The 19,747-nt window shown below is 41.1% G+C and overlaps 1 protein-coding gene across 3 annotated transcripts in view; it reads right to left on the bottom strand.

Moving 5' to 3' along the window:
- Positions 1 to 19,747, bottom strand: part of ADAMTS2 (ADAM metallopeptidase with thrombospondin type 1 motif 2) — a 402,877-nt gene that overhangs the window by 22,062 nt on the left and 361,068 nt on the right. For all 3 annotated transcript variants that reach the window (XM_030573537.1, XM_030573536.1, XM_030573538.1), the window contains 7 exons: positions 19,452 to 19,565; positions 9,532 to 9,677; positions 8,634 to 8,809; positions 4,843 to 4,976; positions 3,884 to 4,007; positions 3,102 to 3,182; positions 570 to 733 (listed from right to left, as the gene is read on the bottom strand). In XM_030573537.1, coding sequence (XP_030429397.1) covers positions 570 to 733; positions 3,102 to 3,182; positions 3,884 to 4,007; positions 4,843 to 4,976; positions 8,634 to 8,809; positions 9,532 to 9,677; positions 19,452 to 19,565 — 939 coding nt within the window. The remainder of the gene's footprint in view (positions 1 to 569; positions 734 to 3,101; positions 3,183 to 3,883; positions 4,008 to 4,842; positions 4,977 to 8,633; positions 8,810 to 9,531; positions 9,678 to 19,451; positions 19,566 to 19,747) is intronic.

Below are 19,747 nucleotides of genomic sequence, written 5' to 3'. Positions count from 1 at the left end.
TTCAGTGAGACTCTGTGAGCTTACACCAGTGGAGGGTCTGGCCCACAGTTTTTACACTGCATTTACTGTTTTACAATGTACAATATAATGAGCAGAGTTTAAAAGATTTGTGAATTAAAATTCTGAAATGGACTAAACCACCTGAGACCCCATTAAAGGATCCTTTTGCATCAAGGATCATGTGCCAGCCATTTTCAAAAGTCGGTGCAGATGTTGTTAAAGGGTAATTTACATCTGACTATGATGTGGTACACTGATTTTTTTTCTTAATGTTCACATCTCAGCTGTGATTAGTAAGTTGGATATCCATTAGTGAGTGATGATTCCTAGGCCATCCACAGGAAATAACTGGGAAGGTCAGATGCTTGACCTACAACCCTGGAATTACTGTTAAACACATTTCCAGTAAGTGGCAATGAGTGAATTCGAAAGGGATTAAAATACATCACTTTTATTCTTAAAGCAGATGACAATGTGTTTCACAAAAGGAACCTTAATATACTATAAAACATTATGACTCAGTGTAACCCGGACACTCTTCCACAGAAGATGGTTTTCAAGCGACTTACCAGAATGGCTATACCATTGCGCAAAGGCCCCATGGTCTGCACTGTTTCTCTATCATCATCATTCCGGTATTCCCACTCCACACCCATGTCAACAAATATTTTAGAATCCGGTACATAGTTGTCTTCATTTAAAATGAATTTCCCTGTTTCTTGGTTCTTAATTGCTAGAAGTAACATAACAAACATGAATACTTGGGGTTTTCATCTCATTTCTAATATTTTTTTCAGTAGAAGGCTAGATGAAAGAGCTCCAAGGATACCAGTGTCTGTTCTTCCCCAGTTCTCTCATTGGTTTGAGAGAGAATTTTTTAGGCATTCTGCTTTACCTCATTTTGTTTTCTCACTCGACACACAGTCTTCTGTGGATTTTTATTTATTTATTTTTTTTGGCCTTGTGTCTATTTGTATTTTGCTCCAGTTACTTTTCCAGGATACACCCCTGTGATCTGAACCCATCCCTTCTCCAGTTAATTTCTGTCCTATCTTCTACTATCAGATACTTGAGTGGTCTTTGTTTTACTGATATCCCCGGCAAATGTGTACATCTAACTCAAGTGCTCCTCACCACCTTCAGGCTTTCCGCCACCTTATAATTTAAATAAACCAACAACCACTGGCCAAGATTTTCAGAACTGGCTAGTGATTTTGGGTGATTCCATTTCAGGGGCTCATTTTGAGACATCTTAATATGGCTTGATCTTCAGAAAGCACTGTGTACTCATCCTCTGAAAATCAGGCCTCTTTAAGATGTAACTAGTTGGGCTTCAAAATCTGAGGCATCCCCAGGCACCAGTCACTTTGGAAAATTTAGGCCTCTGTTAATTTATGCACCAGCAGTCTGGTTCACTAGATAGACCTTCCCTTCCTAAAATGTTCCCAGGTGCCTAATGAATGTAAACTATTCCTCTTTGCTCCATAGACTCATCCATACATTGAAACCCTAAGGTTTCAATGGAGCGTGGAATTCGAGACATTTTAGAGAAAACTAAAAGGGAAAGTCTTGACACAAGACTTTTTCTAGAAAACTAAATTCAGCTCCCTGACATCTCTTACAACCTTCCACAACCTTAAAAAACAGGTACCAACGTATATCCCAGAAATCCCTAGGTGTTTATCTAGATGTCAATCACCAAGTGGACCTCCTGGCACCAAGCACTGATTCCTATCACTGCAACCTGTCTGCATTTCACATCTCTGTCCCCACCCCTGGAGTAACCTCTTTGTTGCAGCAGCAATGATCAGCCTCCTCCATCTGTTAGTACCTGGGTCCTATCTAAGGGAGTCCTTCCTCCATTCTACATTGTTCCCCTCTTGATTAAACCAGCTTCCCCAAGTGGAAGAGCCGGTTCTGAGTTGGGCCTGCTCTACAATATCCCTATATTCTGCTTCTATCAACAATTCAGTCTTTTTCACTCAAGTACAGCAAACACGGCCTGAAGCTGCTGCACTTGGATTCAGAGTCATGAGCTGCTTGTGCTGGGTGCAGGTAGGGAACATCTGGGCACAAGGAAAACGGTCAGATGTTCTTCAGCCTGGGCAGTAAAATAGGTAACACCACACATTGGTTTATCTGTTGCTGGTCTTCTACCCCCTGATCTTTACTGGGGATGAAGGAACTGGCTTATCTTGTCCGATGGTACTTCGTTGACCTACGTTTTGTGTTGAAGTTAGAAGATAAAGTGTTTCTTTATTCACTATACACATTTTAATCCACTCCATTCACTAACAGCAGATTGAGCAGCCTATTCCTCTCAGGAATGACCCTCCTCCTCAATGTCCACAATCTCCTGGACTCTCTCAGTGCCTTGCTCAGTCCTGAAGTATAATTATATTAGCAGTATGTACAGGCTTGTGAAGAAGCAGCAGATTGAGGGGAATGGGTGGTCATACTAATGCAACTGGTTTACCCCAAATGAAGAATGAGTCTAATGTGGTTCCTGAATTGGTCACCATTCTGATCTGCCAGGGGGTAATGAATGGCATTTTTAAGGAAGCATTTACTAAAGAGAAGCTTGAATGATTCATAGCAGAATTAGCTGTGAATCCACTTCCAATTAATAATAACCTATCAGGCACTGCTTCCTACTGATCCCATTGCACTGTAAGGAGAGGATTTCAATTACTGTCTAAATTTTGTGATTGATTGGCCATCCTAGCATCATTACTATTAACAGTGGTGCAGAATTTGAAACAGAGAGAATGACAGTGGTATGCTTTGGAGGTAGCTGGGAAGAGGATGAATACAGGATGCATATTGTGAACTATACACGTGAAGACAATGCAAATGCTATCACACCCTCTAATGAAATTCAACACCCCATATAGCAGCAGACACACACTGATTCTGGGATCATCCTGCGAAGGTGCTAAGTAATAAAACATGAGGGAATTAGGATCCAATTCCTAATTTGTGCATGTAAAGGGAGGAGGGTTCTTTTGCGCAGACCAATGCACAAACACATTAGGAGCTTGGGGGGTGGGGGAGAAGCAAACTAAGCCTGTACAGAAAATATATCACAAATGAATACTCACCAAGATTATGAATGGTGGCATCTGTTTCTTGTACAAGCAAGTGCCTTGCACCAGCAGGAATTTCAAACATCTTAATGTACCCTTTATTCCAATATTAAAAAAATAATAACTGGTCAATATGATAAAAACAGGGCAAATCTGTTTTACTGTATATAAATGGATTTATTTTTACAAAACTCAGGATGTTTTAAAGCAAGCTGGGCATAAGCAATTATGCTATTCCTATCTCTACATCAGGTAACGAGAGAGGAAAGAGACAGTGACCTCTGGGTTAACAAAAACAGTTTAAATGTCATCAGCAAACTTATGCCACTTCAGACCAAAATGGTTCCTTATCTCCCCAAATGACCACACACAATGTAGAAGAGCAGGACATCCAAGTTCCAGACTGGTAATGACTGGAGATAAGATACTGTCATAGCATTCCATGGAATCAGATTCAATAGATGAGCTACATTAGTTTGCAGAGAAATCTGCAACACAAATCGGTCTACAAGTCTCTTAGGGGGAACCATTAAAACCACTTCCCTGTACCAACTGTGGCAGGCATAGGCCCTGATCTTAGCATAGAGGAATGACAACTTGGAAAAGCTTTTTACGTACTTCCAAACTCAAGACCCATCTCAAAGATAAAGTCCTGACAGTGTCTGCTGGAATAGCTAAGCCTAAAACTATCTGCAATAGGCCTGCGTTTGTCATGGTAGCAAAGAGATCCAGCGTGAACAAACAAGAGAACTCACTGAAATCATTCACCCAGAACAATACATCTTGAATGAACTGACCTGGTTTCTTTGGTGTCCCGGAGAACGTTCCTTTCACCACCTTGCAGTGAGAGTTATCTCCACCACAGACACCACACTTATCCTCTTGCTTAGAGGAACCTATTACCCTGTCACATCCAACTTTCTGTGAGCAGAGAGGAAAGACAATGCTACTTGTTCATCCAAACTTTAACTCAAATGATCCTTGGATTAAGATATCAAAAATAGGTTTTTAATATTAGCTAAAAAATTATAGTACTTCCCTAGAGTGCACATTGGTAAACACACACATTTCCAGTCATTGCAGTAATTGCAGTTCGGTAAATATATTTTGTGATTCATTAGGGTCCTGGTTCAGGAAAGCATCACTATTAACTCAGGGCTCTTAAGCATGTGTTTAAAGTTAAGCACAAGCTGAAGTTACACTGGGATTTAAGCACCTGCTTAAAGTTAAAACACCTGCAGAAGTGGTGTGATGAATCAGGGCTATAATTCTGTTCCAAACTGTAATTTAAAATACTGATGAATTATAGCAGATCCCAATTTATACAAATTGTTGGTGATTATAGCCAGATTAAACAGATACAGCATACACACCAGATACCTTTTAACACCACTTCCTTCAAAAGTCGCTGTATGTTCATATTTCACTATACGTTCCATCATCATCAAGCCTTATGAAGGAAAAGCTTCCCTGAAAGCTAACTGTCATGATTCATCTTAAAAACTACTGCATATACCACTACTTGTGTAGGTAGACGCTGCTGGAATCGATTCCCATGCAAAGTGATGGCAACTGCAAATATCACACACAATATTGTGACAGTAATTGTAATGAAATCTCTCCACTGCCCAAAGCATTATGGCATTCACTTAAATATTCATTCTCAGACAACATTCAAGTGACTGTTTTGATAGTTTTTGCATCAGCTAGTCTTGAAAAATGTTAAAAGGGAAGCATCAGGAGTGATGCTACTTACCAAACAATCCCCTCGCACACAGATGCTATAAAAATCTTTATATGAGCAGCGGGTTCCATCATGTACCATTCGTTTCATATACACGACGTCACCAGTCTCCTTGGACTCACAGTACAGGCGGCACCTTTCTTTAGCTAGAAGACAAAATGCCTCATGTTTTATTGTTAAGCTTGAACAGTTCATTTGCTCAAGCTATGAATGTCAGTTTGAATGGCAGCAGTATTAGCTACTAGCCTGCATCATCTTTCATACAGCGCTGAGCACACTGTCCGCATCCAATAAATGCTAAATTGTTACTATCATTATTCTACAAAGGCTCAGTTGGAAACTGCTGGATAAAAAAGAACCAATGGATTGTTCTTGGGACTGTATCTTAGGGTTTGTCAACACTGCAAAAAAAGATCCACAGCTGTGAATCTCAGAGCCCAGGTAAACTGACCTCTTTGGCCGGGTTCAGAGCCTGAGCTCCAGCCTGACTGGGAATGTCTCCACTGCTATTTTTAGCCCTGTAGCTCAAGCCCCGCAAGCCTGCCTTAGGCTGATCCAGGCTCTGAGACTCACAGCTGTGGCTTTTTTGTTTTCCCCAGTGTAGACAAACCCTAAATGACTTAGTTGAGTTTACACTGCACACTGAGCCCAGGCTCTGACTCACGTTTGAGCCCATGCCCACCTTCTGTCTACACACAATTCAATCTGACTTGGGTTAGCAAGCACTCAAGACCTGACTTCTAGGAGTCTGCTGGGGGGGGGGGGGCGGGTCAGAGCCCGAGCCCTCCTGAGACTCAGGTCCAAGCCCTACCATTTTGCAGTGTGGACAGCACTCAAGCCGCAGATGCAAGTCAGGAGGTCTGTGTAGTGCAGTACAGACGCAGTAGCATGGTTCTGGGACCCAGGTCCAGCAAACATATGCTAGAGTTTAAATTGCAGTGTGGATGCGCAAGCAGTAGTTGGAAACATCGAGTCCACAAAGTCAGGTCCCACAGACCCGAGTTAATAATGCAGGGTAGACATAAGAAGCCATTTTACTTCTTAAGGGGCTGCATTCTGTACTGTGCAATCTGGCCTATGTTTGGGCGGTTCAGAGCCCCACTACCCAAGGGGTGGAATTCTGCCTCAATGCTCACTATATTTAAAATTGAAAAAGCAGATAAGATTTTGCCCCTGAATAGTGACAGTTCAACACTGTATGTGACATTGGCTTCCAAAGACTCTTAGGAGAGTATTGGACTGTTTGCTCCTAAACAAAAACGTTATTCTCTACTACTGCAGTGCTTGGATCTACGATAGCTTAAGACATCAAACAAGACAGGCACTCTGACAGACCATGAATAAGGTAATTTTACCACTAGTATGTGTGCAAACAGCCAAACCATTGCATTTCTTTCTTCTAATCTGTTCTGGGTGAGCTGAAAACATGCAACAGAGCTGAAATGACTGGTTAAGGACTGAATAAACCTAGGACCTCAAACATGGCTTCTTTGTATCTCATTTTCACACACATTTCTTGCTTTGCCCATTGACTAGTTGCATACAGTGGGCTCTTATTCCACTGTATGCCATCCTGTGGGCACACAGTCCAAAAGGCACAAGCTAGCCCAAAGGTATGTGCATGCAGTACAGCAGACAAAGCACCAAATTTCTAAGCCTTCTGAGGTTCAGTTGATTATAATGGGTACAGCGAGCCAAAAGCCCTTTCTTTTTCATTCTTGTCCTGGATACCCTCCTGAGGAACATACAGAAGCAGCAGCTTGGCAGCCTGTTGTTTGCAGATGCTATAATTCTATGCAGTGAGGAGAAGGACAGTCTAAAAGAGGATCTTGATAAAAGGAGAAATGTGTTGGAGAGACTTGGGGTCAAAATAAGGAGAGGAGAAACAGTCTGCAGTCTCAATAATGTGAACATGGAAGTATTATTCTTGACACTAGATGGGCAGACAATGCCGAAAACACAATCTTTCAAGTATCTGGGCTCCAGAATCTGGGAAAATGTGGAAATTGAGGAGGAAATTAGAACTATAATCATAAATGCCAGGCTCAGATGGAGAGAGATGAGTGGTGGTGTGTGTGACAGGAAGATACCAGTAAAATTAAAAGGGAAAGTCTATAAAATGATGGCCCGTCCAGTTTTAATGTACGGCACTGAGTGTTAGGAAACAAAGAACCATCATGAGCAAACAATCTGTTCCACAGAAATGCAAATGGCTGAGTGGCGTAAGCAAGACAGACCATGTGAAGATTGAGTATGTTAGAGGCATGCTCAAAGTAACACCCATAAATGAGGGAGTGCAGGCTCAGACAGTTTGATCACGTAAGGTGTAGTCCTGACAACTATGTGGGGAAGAGAGTCCAACAGAGCAAGACTGAAGGAAAAAGATGGAGAGGCCAACCCAAGAAAAAGTGGTGGGATGTCATAAAGGAAGATGTGTTAGCATATGGTGTGATAAAGGATATGGCATTGAACAAAGCATTTTTGAGGGAGAGGACTCAGAGCTGTCCCCATTGATGGGATTAACACTAGCAAGACAACAGCCAGCCAAATGTAGGGAGATGGAGACCCTAACTTCAGGCGGATCTGCCAAAGTGACTCTCTAGAGAAAATACAGGGTAAGATAAAAATGTATGTTGCTCCCAGACTATGAATAGTGTATATCCACTAAAATACTCAATTTATACGCACTTATCTTCATAAGAGGGTGGTGTGTGGCCTTGAATGTATTAGAACTGCACTTTCTACCATACTTTCATGAACTTAAGGCTTGTCTACACACCAAAGTTGTATCCCTTTAACTATACTGGTAGATAGTTAAATGGCACAGCCCCCAACATGTGGATGCAGCTATACTGGCACCTGTAGCCTTATTTCTCTACAGGAAGGGGAATAAGATGGTATAATTATTTCAGTAAAATATCATACCCCTAACTAAACAACATAATGATAAAAAATGGAGCAGACCAGGTAGTTGTCTAATCTAAAGCCCACTGAAGTCAATGAAAAGAATCCCATTAGCTTCAGTGAGTCAGGCTGTAGAAAAATATTCCTTACATACGTCTGTGGGCCCCTATCTGTGGAAGAAAATGTACATCTTGAAATGAAGCAATGAAGCTATCTGCATCTGCTCCTCTTAAAATCCCAGGTTGCACAAAAACGGAACAAACAAATAAAGCACTATTGAAAATTGTTTTGGGGAGCAATTCAGACAAATGAACTACATGGGCATTTTGCCATTAACTCCTGGTTCCCATCAACTCTCAGGCTGAATGCATTATGATTGCCCTTAAGAAGAGCCTTTCCTCTATTGGGATCTGAGAAACCAGATGTGGCCAACTCTTATTATCCATTCTTTGCTGAGGCCAAAATTTTAAAACTTGGCTGCCTGTTAGGACTCTTAATCCATACTAAGGAATTGAACTAAATGTCCTGATTTTAAAGATGAACAGCAGCTCCCACTGTTGTAAAGTCTGAAATTTGTTTTTTTATCTCCATCATCATGTTTTCAAGACACTAAGGAAACAAACTAACAACCCATTCCTGCTTCTGTATCAACAGTCTGCAATGTTGCTGACAGCACAAGCAGAGGAGCCAGGGATGGAAAGCAGAACTGTCTGTTCACCCTAAGAGGGGCTCTCTCCTTCACCAGGTTGATACATATTGGTAAGAGGACCGGGGGAAGCCTGCAGCTCTAATGACCAGGTGGCACCTCATTGTCAGACAATGAATTTCTGTCTCCAGAGCTATCAAACTGGGACTGAATTTGCTAAGACAACATTAGAACAAGATGGGGAATCACTAACCATCGAGATGCTCATATGGGAGCCAGTGGTGTTTTGTATTCTGATATTCAAAGTATGGATCCCATTGTCTACACTGCTCCTCTCTAAAATCATCAGAATCCTGAGGACAATCTTGAGTGTTGCAAAGCTGGAACTCATAGGTTGGTCCTATGCATGTACGGCCTCCATTAGCTGGGCTGTGAAGAGGAAAGAAAAATAATGGTTAACGATAGTATTAATGAGCGAAGCAAGGGAGGTTTGTTTTTACAAATCTCTTAGGGACTGTTTCAGTATCCACTGATGTTAATAATGGATATAATCATTTCAAGTCCCCTGTAATGTATTGTACTGTTATAACCAGCTTCACAGATGTATACACTGAGGTACAGAGAAGATAAATGATCTACTCAGGGGCAAAAAGTGGGTCAGTAGAAATTCTGGCAGCATATAATCCAGGAGTTCAGACTCCCAGGCTATGTCTACACTTATGGTGGAGTACAGTACACACCACAGTGTAACTACACACCACAGTGAAAGGTTCCGGCAGCAGCGAGGCAGCAAGAAAATGCTCTGGCGGCTCCCCTCTGCTATTCCCTACAAATAGCACTGTGGACGTGGGAGGCGCTGCTAGGGCATTTTGAGAGCTGTGTAGGGTGTACAGCCTGGGGGTTCAGGCCCATCAGGCTCTCTTCTCTACTCACCTAAGCTGTGCCTCACCATCCATACTTCTATTTATACCCCTGCTAGCTGTGCATGCAGTGTCTGTACTCTACACACCTCTGTAGGTGTAGACACACCCTGTTTTTAACCTGCACTATGCAATACTCCTTGGTGCATTACTTTATCAGTAACTTAACAGGAATTCCCCCACAGTCATTCACTGCATATAAGGAAAAAAACCTGTATATATTGAACTTACTATGGATTGTCACATTGCCGTGTCCTGTATTTTACCCCCGTACCGCAGGTTCGAGAACAGGAGCCAAACTTACTCCATGCTCCCCAATTTCCATCCTGTTTCAAGATATCTGGAGTTAACCAGATGCAGTGACCTTTAAAGCAGTGCTAAAAGAGAACATTGAAAAGGTTAGATATTGTGTGGTGTCATCTTCATACAGTTGAACACATACCCTGAGTACTGCATATCGTTATGGTCAATGAAATCTGAACATAATACCCAGGTTTCATTTATAGGCATAGGTTATAAATTTCTTCACTACTCCAGAAGATAAGAATGAGTCCACGCTGTCCTGATGTGCCTACGGTCCCAATCCTGCAAACACACCCATATTTAACTCTCCCTAGGTCCATAAAGTTAAGCATGTGCATAAGTTATTGCAGGATCAGGACCTAAGTGTGTACCACTGCCCTCTATTGCCTGGAATGTCACACATCCTCCAGAGTATTATGGCTCCATCTTGTGGCTGCAACCATAACTTTACAGCAACTAACAGACTCTCATTTAGTACAAGCGGTAGAGACGTAAGCTTTCGAAACCAGAGATACAAAGTGTTATCTGTCATACCACATGCACTCGGTTTATCTGGCAATGAGGAGGATTCTTTCTACAATGTACAGTTTCATTGCAACATAAAATACTGTGTACAGAGGAGGGAAAGGGCGCACCCACCCATTGTGCTGAAAGCTTTAAGATGCACAGTTACTGTCACAGTATATCAACCCAGGGGCGGCAAGGCAGGCCAAGGGAGAAACCCAGCCCCAAAACTGCTGGAGGGCCAGGAGTTTGAGACCCCTGCCTTAGAGTAACTAATATCTGACCTAAAAGGTTTTCTTCATCTCTATGGCTATGTCTACGCTGGACACCATTTTCAGTGGTGTGCAGCTTACACGTAGCTGACTACAAGCCACCGTGAAAAAATACACCATGTCCACACTACAGTGTGTAGCGACACATGTCAGTGAAAGGTTCCGGCAGAGGAAAGGCAGCTTTAATTACTCCCCACTGCCAGAGACTTTCACTGCAGTGAGGAAAGGCTCTGGCAGGGGGAAAGGGAAAGGCTGCTCATCCACCACCAGAGCCTTTCCTCACTGCTGGAGACTTTCCCTGCGGTGCAAAGGGCTCCAGCGGCAGGGAGCTGGCAGCCTTTCCAGCTGTTTCCCCGCTGCCGGAGTCTTTTCCCGTGGACAGGAAAGGCTCCAGCAGTAGGGAGGCAGCAGGACACTACACTGCTCAAACTAGCAGTTTAGATGGGAGGCAGGGCTTGGGCCAGCTGAGAACATGTAGAGTATGTACTCGAGGGCCGTATGTCTTTACTGACTTAATCGATGCCTCGCTGTCTACGTTGCTCTATGATTTCAGATTCAATTTCAAATATAAGAGTATAGTGGTCCTAAAGCGTTTGAAAGCTGCCCCTTTGCTAAACACCAAAAAGTTTCCATCTTTTCAACTTTATCCCCTCCCTCTTTAACGAGACCCCCTAATACCTCAGAGCCAAATTCTCCAGTCCTTAAGAAAGATTCCTCCTGAGGTTAAGGGCAGTTTTTCCTCAGTTAAGGACAGCAGAATTTGGTCCTTCCTTTTCATCATTCCTATAAAAGTTACACTGATGAAATCTGGGTGCCAGGAGATATTTTAGAAGCAGTAATTATTTTACACCCCACTCACGCTGTAGTTTGTCTGTTTTAGCAGTTCCTGTCAAGGTGAGAGGCCTGGTTCTCACACACAGATGGCCATAACAACAAGTGCAATCATTCACTTACTTTTCTTCTCATTCAAGTCAACAACAAAATTTTACACAGCTTAACAAGCCTGAGAATCCAAGAATTTGGCAGCTAGGATAAGCAAAGCATATGGCCAAATGCATGCTGCCAGCAAAAACAAAAAGAGAAGATTTAGAACACAAAATCTTTCTTAAAGCGTAGAATGATTAGTGCTCAGGAAGACAAATTCTTCGAAGTGATGGACAATCATCAATAAAGTAAATAAAAAAGGGAATAATTAGTAAAATTGTAACAATGTATTTTACTGAGTTGCTGAATTGTTTAGTGACTTTGAATCACTATTCAGATTATTTATTGTGTCAGTAATTTGGTTAGACAGCAGCTCAAAAAAATAGAGGAGAAACTTGGTTTAAGATGTTGATTCTCTATCATGACTGTAAAATACTCTACGTTAAAACATGATTAAGGGATCACATTCATTCCAGGGGAGCATGAGAGTCAGTAAGGGTCAGATTCCAACACCCTTACTAACATCAAGTAATAATTGGACAGTATCACTGATCTCAACTACTCGGTATCAGTATTTGGTCCTCTATGCCAGATGCTTTATGTCAAAGCAAAACTGGGGCATTGGACTATATGTATAGGGGGCCCTAACACATGTAAATTCTTCCTAGCAAAACCTAAATCTCTGCTCCTGAGGGTTCTCATCTAAAGACATGAATACAGATGGCAATGAATTTAAGAATCAAAGAGTAGCATGTACATATTACTGCTGAAAAGCTTTATGAAGGAGGTGGGTTACTCACAAAAGCCATTTATGATGAATTTTCTCTAGCCTCATGTCATGAATGCTAATTCTCTCATGCTTCATAAGAATTTGAAAGTTCAGTGCTGTACCCTTCTCAGATTCCCTAGTGATGCCAGTCTGGAGGCAGGGCTTAACCTGAACAACAGATGAAGGGTGGCTGGGGCCTGTGTGGAAGCATGCATCAGGCTGTCAGTCCACATTTCAACCTTGTTTGAGAGAAGATGACTCAATATTTCCTGGTCTGCAATTATCCAAAAATCCTTCTCTCACCATCAAAGCTTTGAACCATCAGGTGTAATTTACACATTATTCTCTGACTCACCCAGCCTATCTGAGATCAACTGCGTATTTACAGCTTACTATGAAATGATCTAGTGCTTGAACTCAGGGGGCAGAGGAGGACTGAGAGGCTCACAAAATGGTGAGTTAATAGAAGTGAAGCACTGTTGGCACTGTTGCTCAAGGGAAAGAAGCTGTCTCAATTTTCACCGGAGCAATTAGTCCTATGTTGGTTGCCAGTCTCCACATGGTAAACATGGAAGCTGAAGTTTAGCCATCAAGAAACTTGCAAAATGAGTCATCTCCAGCTCTGCCAATTCTTGTTTTGGGATGAAAGGAGAAGAGTTTGCAGGGGGAGCTTCCACAGGAGAACAAGATCCGTAATAGAATCCAGCACTTTCACAAGGGGGAAGGAGCATGAGGATGTCAAATATAAACAGCTTCATCTCCAGTGTAATGAAGGAACCTGGATTCTTTCCTTCCCACCATTAACCCAGTTAACTTCTTAATCAGCTGGAGAAGGGCCAATTGGAACCTCTATTTCTAGCAAAAACAGAGGTTTTCATTTTAATTATGTAACTGATATTAAAGCACAAAACAGTTTTTTGGTAAGAAGGAAAAAAGGGAGGGTAAACGTAAACTGTTTTCTGAGTGGAAGAGGAGACAATTCTGCTTGTAGTCTCGCCTCTTTTTCTGGCAGAAGGGACAGTCAAAAACAAGTGCGACTTCCAGGAGAGGACGTTTAAATCTATTACAGTAAAAGGTTCTACTGCTGACTGATTTCAGCTGTTCTTTGAAGCAAAAAGTGTACATGCCAAGAAGGAGCCAGTGTGCTGCTAAGGCAGCAGTTCTCAACCAGGGGTCCATGGCCCCATTGGGGTCCACAAGCAGGTTTCAGGGGGTCCAACAAACAGGGTTGGCATCAGATTCATTGGGACCAAGGGCAGAAAGCCCACGTTGCCATCACCCCACCACCCAGGGCTGAAGTCAAAGCCCGAGCAGTTTAGCTTCACGGGGCCCCCATGGTGTGGGGCCCCAGGCAACTGCCCTGCTTGCTTTCCCCTAAATCTGGCCCTGGATTTTATATGCAGAAAAACAGTTGTTGTGGCACAGGTGGGCCATGGAGTTTTTAAAGCATGTTGGGAGGTGGGGGGTTCAGAAAGAAGAAGGTTGAGAACCCCCATTCCAAGGGACACTGGCACTTTCAAATTAATTTGCAAGAGAGGGCTGGTATACCTTCTTTTTGTGTCTGACTACATTATAAGAGACATTGCTTGTTCTATTTAGGGCACATCCCTGTTTTTCAGTCCAAACATTTGTAAGATACTCCCAAAGTCTGTATGTCTGTTAGGGTTTGTGTTTCTCAATCTCCTCCATGATGTGCTGAGATCCTACCATGGAGAGATTTATTTAAACTTCGCTATCATGGCAGAGCATTGCAGGTCTAGGCCAACTGTTTCATCTGCTCAAGCATATTTAGTTGTGAAGTATCAAATGAAGGCTGTCGCATAACAATGGGCTCTGCAAGCCAATAAAAGTTTCTTTGAGTGGCGAATCAAGTATTCTCACTGTCTGTTAGTCACTTATCCAACTATCTCCTGAGAGAAGTGGAGGTCTGCTTTCTCACTGGGAAATTATCTGGACTGCCTCAAGTGCATATTAGCCTTGTCAAAATACCTTTTTCTTGGTCAATTTTTAACAGTATATTTCAATTTCAATATTTAATAATTTCCATGCTTTTATGAAGGAGGGAAAAGAAAGGGTCAGCTTGGATCATCTTCTTGTTAAAACAGTGCAAGGAAGGAAAATAGCTGCTAGGTCAACTGTGTACTTGGATCTTTGGTTTATGTGTCCACATTCAAGAATAATGTCAACTTTGTTGGCACTGAAAGATATGAGGGTTCTTACCTCTCTAACAACAAAATAAATGAGTGCCAGGTGGCATAAGCCTGCGCACTCCTCTTTGCAGACAGCAGATGGATTGTAGCATGCAATCTCTTTTGCATGAATGCTCTTATTTCTTGTTTCTTTCTCATGAGGAAGGCCTAGCTGCCTCAGCCAAAGCAAATGTCTCAACCAAAAAGTACTAGTTTAAAAAAACGGTCAAACACTTTTTGATTTCATGCAGTTGGAGAAGCCTGAGGCTAACAGCGGGGCTAAGAGAATCAGATACAGGTAAATAAATATATCATCACCTGGAAAGCATATGCTTTTTTAGGTCAAAGTGCATTAAGAAGATTTAAGCTTTGTCTAGTTGCTCCTTATCTGCAGATCTTACAATGCAATTTATGCAACATATTCAACTTCATATTAAGGCTCCTATCCCACAAGGATTTGTGCAAATGCTTCACTTTACCCATGGGAGCAGTCTCATGAAAGTTAATGGGACTGCTCAGATCGCATAGTATTAAACGCATGCATAAATCCTTGCAAGATTAAAGTTTTTTAAAAAGCAGTATAGGGCCAGATCCTGCAATTCCTCCTTGCTCAGAACTCCCTCTCAATGCTGGTAAAAATTAGATTTTCCTGCAATGCAAAACAATATATGATTTCTCCATAAAATGTAACAAAAAATTAATATTTTGTATGACAAAAGGCAGGGTTTTTCACAGCAATATTTCCTTTTCTACCTGGGAAGGAGGAAGACAGGAAAATATTTTGTCATTTCATCACTAAAAAGAGTGAATTGTCAGCCTGTTGCAAATGAACAAAATACAGTGGGTCACATTTCTCCAATGGCCCCATGGAAATCCATTTGAAAGTGCTGGAAGTGGCAAAATCTAACTCTTTAGAGTGATTATTTCCAATAATTCCTACACTTATATTGGACTTTAGCTGGAAGCATTTGAAGATAAACCAAAAGGCAAAAGACTGCTGCTGGAAACTATGGATGAATTTTGGTAAATCTTGCTGGATCAGACAAATATGTAAGACATTAGAAAATTTAACAGTTTGTCCTCCTTTCACTACTTAATCTCAGAGCTGTGTCCAAGATATGGGCTGGGAACTCAGAACAAAGACTTTTATGCTGCCATACAACATCTGCTGAAAACATTCTAGTTATCTAGTCTCTATCGTAGGTGGTCTGGGTCCCCTGACAGTTCCTTCAGTGAGGGAGAGGACAGGCTAGATTAGATTCTGTTCAGGAACATCAACTAAGGTTAGAAAAGTTCAGAGAGCAGCTATCAGTACTCTGCAAGCAACACTGTGGTGAAAATCTGTCCCCCTTAACTTGAGTTAGTCTCCAAAACAACATCACAACCATTTCTGGCATTCAGTTCTGTCGGCCGTTGCAAAGCCAGAATGTTTTCATGACGCACCAGTAGTGTTTAGATTGGCCCATCTTAAAGTAGGCACTTGGAATTAGTGGTGACAGCTGCAAATCTCAGAAATGGGAAACAAATTGATCTTTTTGAACCAACACCTTTAGTTAATTATTTATGGTTGTTCCTTTTTTGCCTGACCTTATTCCAAAGAAAATATGTGGACAAAGTTTCAAGTTATTTTACTCTTCCTCAGACTCTGATCAGGTAGTAAGGAATGTGGGACCTTCCATTTCATATAAAAGGAAATTGCAAAGGTAGGGCTTGACTCTCATCTCTCTATGCTGTGTAAATGGTACAATCACACCCTCACAACATAATCTATTATATAACAGAGATCTCGGTATGGTCCAAAGTGGGTGGTGATGGTGCATGCATCAAAAAAGAGCAACAAAAATAGAGGGCAAAGAGGCAAGGAAAAGATGGCAGGGAGTTCATCTGATTTGCCTGTATTCAGAACCACTAAGTACCATCACCTTCCTGATAAATATATTGTTCATATTTAGAGCCAGCAAATTCAAATTTAAGGACACTTTTAAAACTCATGCTATTGTGAAGAAAGCTTAGGCTCAGTCTTTTTAATATTAGTTAACAATGTACTTTTTAATTTTATATAATTTTCAAATTGGAAGAAAACAAAATGTTTACCAAAAAAATCTGGAACAGTGTCCTTAGGGATAAGATGATTATAATTCTATTATCTACTAAAGCTTCAAATATGCATAAACTCTCTTCAGTGTCTCCATAACTATAAAAATGGCCAATTTATAGTTAGCCATAAAACTTCTCTCTTGTCTGAAACACAGTATGCAACATCTCAGCTGAGGTACTGAAGATCTTTGTTTATAATGGAAACATTGGCTAATCCTTAACTATATGGTTGGAAGTGCAAGGCTATTCTAGTTTGTTAATGTCCTTTGTTTCTTCCAATTTTTGTGTGAAGTACTAAAATGACTGATAGGCCGGGAGGAAGGGAGAGCTAGCAAAAGGAAAATAATTATATTTGTCTCTGGTTTCATAAAAACATTTAATGCAAAATCATATTACAGACCTTAGACACATGTGTATTATGTCCATCCATGTGAAACATGGAAGACCAAGCAAAGTAGTTTTTATTGTCAGAGAAAAGATGAAGTTCTGGGTTTTTTTAACCTTCTTCCAGATGAAGCTCCAATTATTAAAGGCTGACGTGCTTCAAAGTAGGACTCAAGAAAGGAATGTTGAACACTTAGCAAGTGACAAAATGGCAGCTATCCTTGCCTTAACTAATTGTCTAATGAAGTAAACTACCAAGGGTGAAATGGGAGTTTTGCTGTTGTCTTCAATGATGCCAGGACTTCATCCCAAATGCATACAGTAGTATCAGCTGTTCCAAAAGGTGCCAGTTTGGTAAGAGAATATGGTGACCAGATGTCCCGATTTTATAAGAACAGTCCCAATTTTTGGGTCTTTTTCTTATACAGGCTCCTATTACCCTCCACTCCCTGTCCCGATTTTTCACGTTTGCTGTCTGGTCACCCTAGTAAGAGAACAACAAACAATTCACTTACTATCTACAGTATAACTACTATCTTCCATATAACCAATGGGTATAGTTTTGATGGCAGTCAAAACTTAACCTTCTCCAGCTAGCTATTATGGATGGCTCCCATTTGCCAGTTCTCTTTCTCTCTCTGCTCACTAGCAATCTGGTAACATAAAAATGCTTAACTACAGTCACAGAAAAGAGAAATAGAAGAGACCTTCATCCTTCTCACCAACCAAGGCAGGTTCAATTAGTAAAGTTTGTTCTGAAGTGCTTTGTTCATTCAAAAGCCTGTCTCCAACATATTTGGAATGAAACTCATTTTTTATATTATTTATTCAATTATTTTGACATTCCAACGCTGTGCTATACAGTAATAACAGTTAAACAAGTAATCATTTTCCAGTATAGATTATGTTCAATACTGCATTTTTGTTAAATTTATTAATTGTATAAATAGCAAATTTTATATTATTAACCAAAAATAACATCCTGACTAACTAACTAAAAATGTTGTCTTAGGTTTGGGGTTTAATTTTTCAAGTTTTATTGCTACATTTCCCACAGACGATATGGTGTTACATAATAGGAATCATCTGGGGAGGAGAAAAAGAGAAGAGATTGGGTTCCAGCAGACCACACTGTGCAGGGGGAAAGAATTTAGAACCACATGACAATTTTTATCCGAAAAGAGAGGGTTCAAACCACAGCAGCAGCTGCTAACATAATTTACTTGTATAAATTATGCTGTCCATCATGGAAACGGTATGTTGCTTTTAACACCATTTAGAAAAACCCTTTCCAAGTGGTAACACTGCCCCGAAAGGGTCATTGTATAGACTGATTGATCCAAAGCCCAGGGATGTCAGGAGGAGTGTTTCCATTAATGTTAATGGGTTTTGGGATCAGATCCTTAATGAGCTCCCTGCAAACCACTAAATAAGCCTCCAATATTTCCTCCCCACCAAAGCATTCATAATGGCCCCTGGCTTCTGCCTTCATAATAGTCACTAGCTGCTCTCATATTGGTGCCCTTGAATAGGTCTCATAGTCCCATCCTCCTTTGAAGCGACTGTCAAAAGACTGTCAAAAGCTAAGGCAACCTCTCTCATGTATCCAGCCTGGATTCCCACACCTGCTGTGCTTTCCCCATCACACTTACACTTTCATTTGGGCTCCTCTGACTATTGTTACTGTGGTCTTAGTTCAACTGTAATCTCTGAAATCTTATTACTTTCTGATGCCATGGCTGCCAATAAGCATCACCAGTGGTGTAAACACAACCACACTTATTACAGATTGTTTGCAAATGAATAACTCTTCTTGTGACCATATCACTACGATTTGCAAATAAGTACAGATCTATTGATGCCCAGAGACTACAAGGCCTGGTACTGAAAACAGGTTAGACCGCTAGACAGATGTTACATAGAACAGATCAACACAAATCTTTAGCTCCAGACCTCATGTTGCTGCAACCTTATTTTATCTCTCGACTTTTCTTCACAGCTCAGATTATCCCATCTCTGAGCTGATTAGATTTTTACTAGCAATGCAAAAGCCAATACTTTTCGTCAAACCGGGGCCCCTGGAACTCCTTAGTTCTAAGCAAGCTCTCAACTTGACTTCCCTTACAGTTTTGAGCTAAACACTTAAACTGTCTTCCTCAGTTTCTCTCCTCCATTCAGTTAGATTAAAATACTTTTTTTGAGTGATGTGAGGATGAATGAGTTAAAGTTTGTAGAGATGAAAAACAGTAAGTGCCAAATATTATGAGCTACTGACTTAAAAAGTATTAAGATACTAAGCCCCTCTTTGTGCACTCTCTTTTTTATACTATATAACAATGACTATCCAAGTCAATTCTTCTGTAGACCACTTTACAAGACACTGGCATCTGCACTTGAATCATATCCATACAATCCTCCCAATTCACAACTTTGTCAGTCTTTTCTGGGTGGTCTGCAGTGAACCATAGTTTGAGGACTACTAGTGAACATTTTCTCTTCATAAGTCTTAGTCTCCAGTCTTACCCCTGTTGTGGTCCTTTTTTGTATTGCCTCTGAAATGAGTGGACCAGATTGCACACAAATTCAGAGAAGGTCAAACCAGAAAGAACAACGCCATCTTGTTCCTTGATTCTCTGATGAAATCCCCCAAATGCACAAACACATACCAGTACGCCCAATAGCATGAAAAAATGTGATATATAGTCTCACCTTTCCAGGCGCGCACATAGTCCCATCCAGTGGTGGTCCCTTCTTTGTTTTGCAGAAATAAGGGTTATCGGGATGGCTACACCACAGCTGCTTGCAGGGATCAAATGTACGGAACTAGGACACACAAAAACGCAGAGCATATGTTGCTTTTGGAGCTGTCAGACAGAATTTCATTAGAAACACTCTCTGCTGTCTATTTTCTTCCAGCTTTAAAAGAGGCAGATAATATCACAGAGTAATAAGGAGCATTTAATAATATCTCTGTGGCCAGGTCACATCTGAGTGGAGTTTTCATG

The sequence above is a fragment of the Gopherus evgoodei genome, chromosome 8, assembly GCF_007399415.2.
Source record: "Gopherus evgoodei ecotype Sinaloan lineage chromosome 8, rGopEvg1_v1.p, whole genome shotgun sequence".
In the NCBI taxonomy this organism is placed as follows: domain Eukaryota; kingdom Metazoa; phylum Chordata; order Testudines; family Testudinidae; genus Gopherus; species Gopherus evgoodei.
This window is presented reverse-complemented; position numbering and strand designations above follow the sequence as displayed.